This window comes from Marmota monax, unplaced genomic scaffold, assembly GCF_021218885.2.
Source record: "Marmota monax isolate L192 unplaced genomic scaffold, Marmota_monax_Labrador192_F-V1.1 WCK01_AAM20220418_F8-fsc00079, whole genome shotgun sequence".
NCBI lineage: Eukaryota > Metazoa > Chordata > Mammalia > Rodentia > Sciuridae > Marmota > Marmota monax.
The window spans coordinates 2875726-2888013 of NW_026694099.1; the positions used below are offsets into that span (position 1 = coordinate 2875726).

Genomic DNA, 12288 nt, shown 5'->3' on the forward strand with positions numbered 1-12288 from the left:
ACCCAATCAATAAATGGGCCAAGAACCTGAACAGACACTTCTCAGAAGATGATGTACAATCAATCAGCAAATATATGAAAAAATGTTCATCATCATTAGCAATTAGAGAAATGCAAATCAAAACCACTCTTCACTTCTGTCAGAATGGCAGCTGTTATGCATACAAACAACAATAAGTGTTGGCGAGGATTTGGGGAAAAAGACACACTCATACACTGCTGTTGGGACTGCAAATTGGTGCAGCCAATACGGAAAGCAATATGGAGATTTCTTGGGAAATTGGGAATGGAACCACCATTTGACCCAGCTATCCCTCTCCTTGGTCTATACCCAAAGGACTTAAAAATAGCATACTACAGGGGCACAGCCATATCGATGTTTATAGCAGCACAATTCACAATAGCTAAATGAAGGGCATCTAGGTTGTGGATCCAACCTAGATTCCCTTCAGCAGATGAATGGATAAAAAAAATATGGCATATATACTCAATGGAATATTACTCATCGATAAGAGAATAAAATCATGGTATTTGCAGGTAAATGAATGGAGTTAGAGAAGATAATGCTAAGTGAAGTGAAGTTAGTCAATCCCAAAAAACCAAATGCCAAATGTTTTCTTTGATATAAGGAAGCTGATTCATAGTGGGATAGGGAGTGGGAGCACGGGAGGAATAGAGGAACTCTAGATAGGGCAGAGGGGTTGGAGGGAAATGGAGGGTGCATGAAGTTATTAATGATGGTGGAACGTGATGGACATTATTATCCAAAGTACATGTATGAAGACATGAATTTGTGTGAATATACTGTGTATACAACCAGAGATATGAAAAATTGTTCTCTATATGTGTAATAAGAATTGTAATATATTCCACTGTCATATATAAATAAAAAATAATAAATTTTTTTTAAAAAAGACTTCACTTGTGTCTTCACTGGATCCTGAGATGAGGATGAGAAAATTTCTAGTTTGTCCTCTGGTGATAAGAAAATATCATTTTGGAGCAACAAAGAATTTCAAACATGCCAAAGAATTCATTTCATTTCTGAAATGGATTTAAATGACCTTTCACAAAGAATAAAAAATATTATCACAAGGGATAGGCACAATCAAAAACATAAGAGCACGACTGCATGGGATCATAGATATTTAAATGATCATCTTATACTAAAATTGGTCTGAGAGAAAGTCGAGTTCATTGAGAGTCAGACTTGCTTCTAGACCTTTGACCTTGACAGTCAGTCTCATTCCAAATTGCTATGCCTCAGTTTTCCCAGTGACATGGCTATACCAGAGACCCAGCATCTGAGAGGCCCCGCATGGCCAGGACGCATCTCTTTCCCATGGTTTCATCTGCCTGATCTAAAGTTCTAGTGAAAAAAAAAAACAAACAGAAAACAAAAAGCAAGATGATCTTAAGGGTCCTCAATGACTCTACGGTTCTTAGGACAAAAAGAAAAAGAATTATTGTAATTATGTACCTGTGACATAACAAAGAAAAAATTAAAACTATTATAATCTCTAATGCTCTCCTCCTACCCCCCCATTCACTGTTCCAAATACAGGAATGTGCTTGCTAAAATACTTCCAACAATATTACTGCACAACTCCAGAGGGCGCCATTCATACCAAAGGCAGTGTAATGAGGTTTCCTGGCATGTGCCACTCAGAGACCCTGAGGAAAATACTTTTAGAGCTCAGCGAGCCTGTGTTGAAATCTAATCTCCACTACTCACTACTGATGTGACCCTTGGCAAGCTATTTAATAATCTCTCTGATCCTGTTTCCTTCTCTGTAAAATGAAGATAATACATTGTATTTCCAAAGGCTGATTTAAAAACTAAGTAAGATAAGACATGTAAAGAGTCTGGTGGAGGGCAGCATACCAACACCAACATTTGTTCTCTAAAATCACAAAACTAACATGTTTCAAAGTACAATAAACATTGTGGCCTAAGTATAAGGAGACATCAAAATATTTTGTGAAATAAGGAAAGTTGTTCATCTGCCTAAGATGGAACAGGTAGGCAAAAGTTAAAGGGGTCAGGATATAGTGATCCCAGAAACACATCATTTTTAAGTCTCAAGATTGTGATAAGTGGCAGAAAGGAAGACTAATGAGCACACTAATTTATCAGGGTGTGTAGGTACAACTGTTATCAAGGATCAGCAACTGTTTAAATAAGACAGACTACATTCATTAAGGACATATGTGCTGCTAACAAATTACAACAGGCTTACTACAAACTTTTTTCTGGGACTTGATCTCATTAAACTTACTCTTTCTCAGACTGTAAGAAAGCAATATTGAACTTTATCCAATACACATACAAACAATGTAATTTTAGATATATGGGTTCTCATCTCAACTCTGCATCATTTGGTGTTCAAAAATGAAGATATCTGAAGGACTGGGTCAATGATTGACAGAGACAGCTGGTTGGACTTATGGGAAAGCTGAGATATTCAAAGAGAACATCTTAGAAATGCAGGCGTTTCCATGGAACTGCACTTGCTTCTGGCCTCTCATGAAGAAGTAAAATTCTCTGGAAGAGTCTTTCTCCAAGAGCAATAGCAATTTCAAATCCATAAAGGCACACTATTTTTATGGTTGATAGCCATACAAGCTGCTGACCACACTGACACTAATGAGAGAAATGTTCCACAGCAAGAAGTGAAGATCAAGAAAGTAATCTGATCTTAAGCTATAACAGATCTAACTTAAGAGCTAATGAAGAATAAGGGAAAGCTGGGTATTCTGTCCAACTTTTCATTCACAAAAAACAGACACCACTAGTCCAAAACCCAGTGTACTGCAATCTTTTACCAAATCAGTTAAGGTTGGATTTCCAAAGCAGAGTTCATTTGAAGATCACTGATGGCACAGGCATGAAAGAGAGTTCCATCTCATTATATTTGCCACAGAGGTTGGTGTTGGTTGATATTTCCTTTAAATATTTAACTTTGTTTTTGTCCAACAAGAAGTGGCCACTTTGAAGAAAATATGCACCACATATCACCTCTTATTTTTCTAGGACTAAACAGAGAAGCTATAATAAAAAACTGCATCAATGCTTAAGAAAGACTTTCAAGGTTATTTGGATCATTATCTTTCAGTTTAAGAGTAATACAAACACTTCCAAGGATAATAATAAAGAATTGGACATTGTTTTCTCTATATGACGTCGTGCAGACTAATGGCAAAGTGAGAGTGTGTGCTTCAGCTGGGGACAGAATAGTAGATTCCACCCCAAATTCAAATGAAGAATATATGAAAGGCCAAGGAGAAGAGGCAGAATCTCTACTGTGATTTTCATTTAATATTTATTAAGGCAAAATTGGTGCATTTTTAAAAACACATTTTGCAAAACCAAGAAAACAGGTCAGCGAAAAGACCAATGATATAAAATAACTCTTCTCCAACTCAGAGTGATTGGCAAGTCTTTTATATTTTTAGCACAGTTTGAATTCCCTAAAAAGACTTGCCACCTAAAAGAAATGTGTGATCACCCTCTAAACATGTCTCACTGTGCTGCCTAAGATGGTACTCACCTGTAACACTGGCTTATGGCCCTCATTCTAACTCATCTTTGTGTGCCAAGGAATAAACATGAGACTGGCTATTATTTCAAAAAAAGGGACAAAATCAATTGGAATTTTTATATTAGCATTTGTAAAACAACTTGAGAAATAACAGGAAAAAGCAACCCAGAAAATAGTGTTCTGCGGAGAAATTATAGAAAAGGCGGTAAACAAGAAAAATTGAAAGGTGGCTCATTGTTCTAAAAAGACCATCTTTTGTGTAAGAGTGAAAACATACCACTATGTCTAGATGTAGCATAGTGTATACTCTCTAAGATAATTTAATGCTGCCTACTTCAGAGCATTTTGATTCTTTTGTATGCTTTTAATTATGCTGCTGAATATTTTTTTATATAAAGAAGCAAGTCTAAGGAAACAGGATGACTAAAGTCACACAGATGCCCACTCACCTCCCATAATTTTGGATTGGCAGTTAATAAACTCCGGCTTCCTGTCTGTGAGGTACCTCTGGCAGGTGTGGTGGAGGATCTGGAAGAAGGTGCACTTTTCTGAGGCTGTGCTGGCTACCCACTGGTCAAAAGCATTTTCAAACAACAAATCAAACTCTGCAGAATCCTGGAAAAGACAGTGAGATAACTACTGATCTCAATCTATAAAGACTGCTGCTTCCAGTTTTCCCCTGTCAAAAGACTCAGAAAGGCTAAAACAAAGACTGTGGTACCAATTGTAAGGCTCAGCTTTATTACGACCCAAGTATGTGGAGGGTCCATGTTTCTATGTATATCAAGCAAAATTCAAATCACATGGAATTTATAGATGTCCCTAGAAAGTTAGTATCACAGAAGTAAAGACAGTCTAACTACACACTGATGGTCAGAATTCCAACTGTTTTATTTTCCCAATTACTTGGAAGATGGATGACCTCAGGTTCTCAGCATTGACCTCTATTAATCTTGCCCCTAAACTTTGGTAGTAAGAGAATCTCCCTTATTTTAATAGAAAATAACAATTTACATTTTCTTCTTCTTCATTATTGATGTTTTGGGGGTGTGTACATACATATATGCAAAGGGATGGTATTTTAAATATATATCTATATCATAAATGTTTCTCTTGTTAAATCCAAAGGAATACTAGTACAAAATTCTTAAGGTGTCATTAACTGATTTGATTCTTGGTAGATAATCCTTGTCATTGGTGGCACTGGGGGACAAATGCAGCTTTGATGAGACTTGCCCTCTGCTATGAACGTCACTGGAGGCAGCATTTCTGCAACAAACATCCCTTTGGGTGCTCCATCAAACAAAAGAACTAGATCTGTAATTTCCTATAGGAAGTGAAGAGGCATAGGAAGTTTTAGTTCCATGACTGAAATAGAGAAAGAGGCATGTGGGGCTGACAGTCTTGTTTGGGATGATTCAAACCACCCCCACCACTACCAAGGTCAATCAGAATCATCTTGTAAAGAGAATTCCTTCAGCCAGCATAGAGCTATTCACTCACCCGATTAGGATCGATACCATTAACCTGGCGAAGCTGCTCAAGCATCCACTGTGATCTCCGCACGAACGATGTGGACCCTTCAAACTGTTTGACCTTCGTGATAGATGCCTGTGTGGGCTTCTTGTTTGTCACTGCCAAGAAAAGACCAGAGACATTAGTGGGCCTGCAGGCTGGTTTATATTCTCCTTCAGTGTGTATGCACGATGGAGAGAATCTGAATGAATGTGTGCCTTTGGTGGGGGGATATGAATGCAAAAGAAATAGAAGTTTCAGTCTCCCCTCTCTAGCTGTTTATAACATAACTGCAAAAGCTGCTTCCTTTATGTCTTCATCCAATCAAACAAAAAACAGCTTAACTAAATAACACCAAAAACCTTTAATAGAGGCTACAAGTGCAAAATTACAGCTTGCAGGGAAAGAACCATGTGGGGCTGACAGGCATCAGGCTGGGTTCATTAGGAGGGCTAAATTTTAAAGGAAGTGAAAGTTTCAAGCTCCCCGGGGAAACCATAATGCTTATTTACAGTTTGATAGTGTATCAATACCTGAGGCCTCAGTGATAAGGAGTAATCTCAACTCTCAAGTAACCAAAAAAATAAATAAAAAAGAACTATTTGTTTTTATAATATCATCGAGTGTATATATAGTTTGCATCTGATTATGACTATATTTGGCATTCTGGGCAAAGTCCCCACATATGAATTTTTGAAGTCACTATACTCACAGGACCACGACCACCCCTCCTTAGCCTCCGGCAGTTTTCCCCCTTCCAACTGCAGATGGACTCCATCTCCTCTCAGATTGATGTCAAACACCAGGACAAAGTCACCCTGAGCATTTCTACATCTGCTTACTTGGTGGTTTAGAGACTAATAATGGTGGGAGAGGTAATTAACGGTCTTAAAAGCACTTTCCTAAAAGCTCCTCCTGAGTCCTGGATGTGGAAGTTAGTAAAGATTAAACAGAAATGATGCCATGGAGGAATTAGGGAAAGCAGAGAGCACCATGCGCTGCAAAGAATTTGAGCTAATCACAGCCTGCGGAGGCCTGAGTAGCTGTGTCAGAAGAAAATACATATTCTTTTTTGTTGTTGTTGTTTTCAATAATTTGGCAGATGCTTGAAAGATGGCAAAAAGAAAAGGATTCTTGAGGGACAAGGGACAGAAAGCATTTGCTCCAGTCACATTTGATGATTAGAAGTCTGTATGGTTCAGGCATTAAAACACGCTTTGTAGTATCTGGGGTCACTGAAGTAGGAGAGCAGAGACCACAGAAAAGCATAGAAGGAAGATACTCTGCCTTTGGATACGGTGAGCATCCACAAGCCCAGCTCTGAAGAGTCCCTATGGTCTCAGTACAATCTCCCCCCTTGCTCCTAGCCAGTACTTAGCAAACTCTTTTTTTTTTTTTTTTAAACTTCAAATAATGTTTTGGTTTACTGCCCATTATTTCAGTTATTTTTGCCCAACAGCTTCTGGACATTTTTACACTATTTAAATTTACTTTTACGGTTAAAAAGTCATCATGATCATACCCATAATCAGAGGAGATTTTATAGTCTTTATCACAAATGGCCTCTCTTCATAGGCTCCATCCTATTCGGAATAACCATTCCCATAAGTAAATTCAGGCAATACTACTAGTGTGCCCAGGGCTCTGTCCATCCATTTATTTCAGTTTATTTATTTATTTATTTTTTGCATCTCCTATGACATAAACAGGAGTCCTAATAGGTTCCTCTGATAGTTGTACTCTGCTCTTATATTTTAATGTCAAAGAAAACACACACCTGGAATACATGCAGGTCCAGAATGTGCTTAAAAGATTAAAGAAAGAATGCTTTTCAATAACAGGAAAACACGGGTTCCTGTATTAGACGCACACCCCTAAACACACAAAGAGGATTTCCTCCCTTGTTTATGTAAATCATATGACATTTAAGCGTCTTGGGAAACTTGAAGGCTTTCCTTCTAACTTCAGTTAAAGTTGTTATGAACTCCTATTTTTATTTCAGGTCCATTTGTTTCCAATTAGTTTACAGCATTATAAAAACTCAAATTCAATGCAAGATCACTGTATATGCCTGGCATGTTTAAAATTCACTTTTTAGGAGGGCAAGTTCCATTGCAAGTTTGTCATTAAAATGAGAAGGGCAGGAACCCCACCCACAATGACAAGTGTCCCAGCAAAATTCCTCAGCTGTGATCACACTGTACAGTGGCCATTTTTGATGGAAACAGTTATAATTCTATCCATTCCCACTGTCTTTCCCTATTAGTTTATTCCTTGCCCAGTTCTTGGAGTCTGGCTAGTTTTCCTGGGCACTGAGCCCAGTTTGGTTTAATTTCTGTTGAATGTTATTTTCCCTAACATCCCAGTTTCTATTTTGAAGCAGGTGCCTTAAAATTATGTTATTATATACACATTATATAGAATTAAATATAGAATTTCCCTTTCTAAAATCAAAACACTTGGCTAAACATACCATGGCCATACTTTTTGAGTACTTAAGAAATGATGGTTTAAATCCTTCCTTGTTTATTTTTGGGGTTCATAGCTCATAAAAAAAGTAAGTCACCCAGGTTTTCGATGTCTATTTCACTGTTTTAATGAAAGATAGTAACTCATCTTCTCCTTCCAAAAGAAAATTAATTGAAAGCATACATGGAAAATGCAAATTACCTGTATTAGTAATATCATAAGCTATATCCAACAACCCCTCTATGATAGACTCCAACGTGCATTATTTTTAATATCTTTAAAGTTCAGATAACGGGGACACTTTCATATGATTTCATCAATTATGAGGAAAATAAGCTATACAGGCATTTAGAGGGGACAGAGTGGGTATGACACACCTAGGTAATATTGCAGAGCACCCAGAATGAGGACATTTCCTCTGGTGTCCACTCTGATTGCACATCAGAATCACCTGAGAGCTCTTACAACAAAGGTCCTGAATTGGGTGAGCTGGAACACCTTGGATGGAGCTCTGGTATGAATATTTTAATTCTCCCAAGTGATTCAAATGCATATGGATTGCTGGGAATCAATGAACTTATGTATTAATTAATTCAATAAATATTTATGGATCATTTAGGTTTTGAAGGCAATTTGAAGATTAAATAAGATAAAATCTTGAATCACGAATTTGGATGTGATTAGGGGATAAGAATTATGCAAAAGAAGCCAGGCAGACTGGGGGGAGCCTATCTTAAAATAAAAAAGGCTGAGGGTGTAGCTTAGTGGTAGAGTATCCCTGGGTTCCATGCCCAGTGTGGCAAAGAAAAAAAAAATTATGCAGAAGAATTCTAAAATATAATAGTATGATATACAAATCATCTGAGGATCTGAGGTGTTTGGGTGGGGGCTTTAAGGATGAAGATGGAGTTAGGGGAAGTCAGGGAGGCTTCGAGAAGCAGCCACATCTCGGGCCTGACATGGTCATCCCTGTTAGGGACTTCTATGATTCCCCAAACCTGTCTATTCAAACTTAAATAGAGGACTGAAATATCTTTTAATAACTCTGGGATGGGATGGGGTTGTGGCTCAGTGGTAGAGCATTTGCCTAGCATGAGTGAGGCACCAGATTCAATTCTCAGCACCACATGAAAATAAATAAAATAAAGTCCATCAACAACTAAAAAATGAAATTAAAAAAAACAACTGTGGGAGGCTGAGGCAGGAAGATCGCAGGTTCAAGGCTAGCCTCAGCAACATAATGAGACTATAAGCAATCTAGTGAGATCCTATCTGAAAATAAAAATAAATAAATAAATAAAAAGGGCTAGGAATGTGGTTCACTGGTACTGCCAAAACCAAAATAAACAACAACAACAAAACCAAAACAAAACAACAACAAACCCTCAGTGATATTCTAAAGTACTTAGAATAAATCCAAGTCCCTTACCATGACCTGCAAAGGCCTGCATGTGCTTGGGTACCTCCCAAGCTCATCTCATTGCCCCTTCCTTTTTGTACTCAGTTTACTTTTTGATCACTTTATCCAAGTAGATTCCCAACATGCTATTTCATTCACATCACACTCAATGTTCATTTAAAAAAATGGGTTAATTTCAAGCTTGCATTAAATATTCAGTGTTTGCTTCTCTGAGAAATTTGCCAAAAACAAAAACCAGACTGTTATTGTGTCCCCCAGTTCTAAAATATATACGATATAGATAAATCCCCATGAGGCTCTTCTAAGTTACTTCCTACTGGTTTGTGTTATAGGATTATAAATTGACATGGTGCTTTTTCAAAATAGAATTTAATATTTTAAAAATCCATTTTATATAGCTTCTAGTTTTGCTCTTGAGATTATAATACCTGTGATAATCATTGCCATTATCTGACCACTATTTTATAGATAAGGAAACTGAGGCACAGAAAGAGCTGACTTTCCAAAGTTGTCTGTTAATAACTGGAAAAACTGCAACTTAAACAATGAACTTCAGTGCTTTTTCTATCATAATTTTTTGCTGTAGTGTCAAATGTCACATTTTATTGGGTACAGGATGCTCATTAAGTAAGACTTAATTGAATCATTGCTTTCTAATAATGATACTACTTGTTATGATTTTTATAGTTTCCTGAAATGTTATTTTTTAATGTTTTCTCTTAAATAAACCTTCCTTTTTATTTTTAAATGAGTTAATGAAAGGCAATATATATTAAAGTCATAAATAGATATGCAGTGTTGCCTGCCTTACTCAGAGAAAACTCTTTGGTTAGACATGGGATTAGCAAGTGGAGACAGAAGTTAAGGACTCCACATCATAGATGTCCTCCTACAAACAATAAGACAACCAGAATGGCTCCTCTGGGACCACTGAGTGGTACATTTGGGACTTACTCAGGAAATCCAGTTTTGGGGTTACCCAAGCTAATGCTTCCTGCTCTCTCACTCCCACTTCCTACAGTCCCCGCTTCCTCACTGGCATCAGAGGCAGGAGTAGCACCAAGGCAACCAAAGCTAGGTCACTTTGCTCTCAGCTCTGAACAGAGAATGGTCTTCATGGCTTCATGTCTCTTCTTTGACCTTTATGTAGACTTGATCCTATGAAGCAGTGATACAAACCATTCTGTTCAGAATATCCTTATCATCAACACACACTTCTCCATCTCACAAACTAATGGTCTAACGAGGTCTTTTGAATACTGGCCCATCCGTGAGACATTTTACAAAAATAAAATCAGACACCTGACTCTAATCACAGGGTGGAGACCACTGGCCTTGACTGTGCAAATCAGAAAATTCTATTTCATTAAAAACCACCAAGCAGCCAACAACCAAGTACCAACTAATCTTATCAAAAAAGTCTTGCACAAGGAGGAGTTGGTGAACTGACAAGGAAGGGGAAGAGAGAAATACATACTACTTGCATGTGATGTAAATAGGAGAATAGTGCACACTCTGCAGGGGATTCTGAGATGGATCCTCCACTTCAAGGTCCAATGGTGATCTCATTTTTCACAGCATCATGTCTCAACTATTCCAAAAAGGAAAGTCAATTTTGCCTAAGATACAAATTCCTATTTCAGCCTTAAAACACAATTTTAAAGGAAACAAAAAAAAAAAAATCAGCCTATAAACAAAACGATTACTCTCCTCCTTTGTATCCTTTCTATCTTGTATGTCTTAGGTATTGTAAAACAGTTATCAACATTTTGACAAACATTTCCTTTACATATAGAACTTAAATCAAATCATTGTATTACTTTATATGGCCATTTCTGTAAATTAGAAAAAAAAAGTACAGGTGCTAAAGGACAGACCATATCCGCATTAAAGTTTGATGTTAAAGCTAGGTGGTTAAAATGCAGAATTTGCAGTTCCTACCATCCCTAACATATCTTTAGGATTCACCAACACAGTCCTCTCATGACCTCATGATTTAGGGAATACTGGGTTGGTGGTGTGCCTCAGCTCCCAGCTCAGTTGGAGTCTAATGAGCAGACACTTTGGTTTTAAGACTGCTGAAGACAAATAAATAATCTGAGCAAGAAAAGAGCATCGTTCATATAGAATCTCACTAGTGATGCTCTTTGGCTGTATCAGAGGTGACTGACAAAAAAAGAAAAAAAAATCCTCTGCAATGTGGGTCCAGAAAGTGAAAGCACATGGCTTCTGGGGGCTGATGTGAGGGAACAAGCCAAGGTGAGAAATGATCTTGCATTGGGTAAGGTGGTGCACACCCATAATCCCAGAAACTCAAAAGGCCGAGGCAGGAGGATCACAAATTTGAGGCTAGCCTTACCAACTTATTGAGGTCTTAAGCAACTTACTGACACCCTGTCTCAAAATAAAAAAATCAAAAGGGCTGGGGATGTGGCTCAGTGGTAAAGCACCCCTGGGTTCAATCCCTGGTACAAAAAAAAAAAAAAAAAAAGTCTTCTTGGAACTGGTTTCCTTACTGTTCTAAAATGCTAATGTCTGATAATTCCAGGTAGATTTCATAATATGCATGAGAATAAATATTAATCTCAGCTGCATCAGTAATTTCACCAAGTGAGACAGCTGAATGTTTATGAGCATAGGGAGATATCCTCCCTCCTCTGGTTAGCGGGAAGTGGAACATGGTACTCTCTACCCAGAACTGATTTTTTGCTTTTAACACTTTCTCAAAATTTGTTATAATTTAGGGATACAGTAAATGTTTAGATCCATAAGTTACATGATCCAGAGTTTCAAAATCAGACCAGGTCTTGAAATTGCCAGGTTGGTCTATGAGGCCTACCCCTCTCTTTCTGGTACCTCCTTTCTATCTTCAGTACTTGAACTTTTTCTTTCTTTTTTTTTCCTGTGATCAAAAGCTCTGACAAGAAGCATTTTAGAGGAAAAAGTTTATATGGGGCTCATTATTTCAGAGGTCTCAGTCCACAGATAGTCGGCTCCATTTCTCTGGGCCTGGAGGCAGGGCATCGCGTCAAAAGGCTGTGGCAGAGGAATGCAGCTCAGGGCATCACACCAGGGAGCAGAGAATGGGAGCTCCCCTCACCATAGACAAAATATACCCAAAGGCATGCCCCCAATGGCCTACCTCCTCCAGTTGCACCCTACCTGCCTATGGTTACCACCCAGTCAGTCTCTATCAGTGGATCAATGCATTGATTAGGTGCATTAACCCAATTATTTCACCTCAGAAATTTTTTGTGTTATCTCACACAAGAGCTTTTGGGAGACATCTAAACCATAGCAGTACTGGAGGCTCTCTGGACAGATTCCTCGGGCCCACGTGGGT

At 38.0% G+C, this 12288-nt stretch overlaps 1 protein-coding gene across 4 annotated transcripts in view; it reads right to left on the reverse strand.

Annotated features, from left to right (window-relative positions):
- Stxbp6 (syntaxin binding protein 6) overlaps nt 1-12288 on the reverse strand; it is a 255776-nt gene that overhangs the window by 44023 nt on the left and 199465 nt on the right. For all 4 annotated transcript variants that reach the window (XM_058585834.1, XM_058585835.1, XM_046465209.2 and 1 more), the window contains 2 exons: nt 5045-5175; nt 3991-4156 (listed from right to left, as the gene is read on the reverse strand). In XM_058585834.1, the coding sequence (XP_058441817.1) occupies nt 3991-4156; nt 5045-5175 (297 nt within the window). The remainder of the gene's footprint in view (nt 1-3990; nt 4157-5044; nt 5176-12288) is intronic.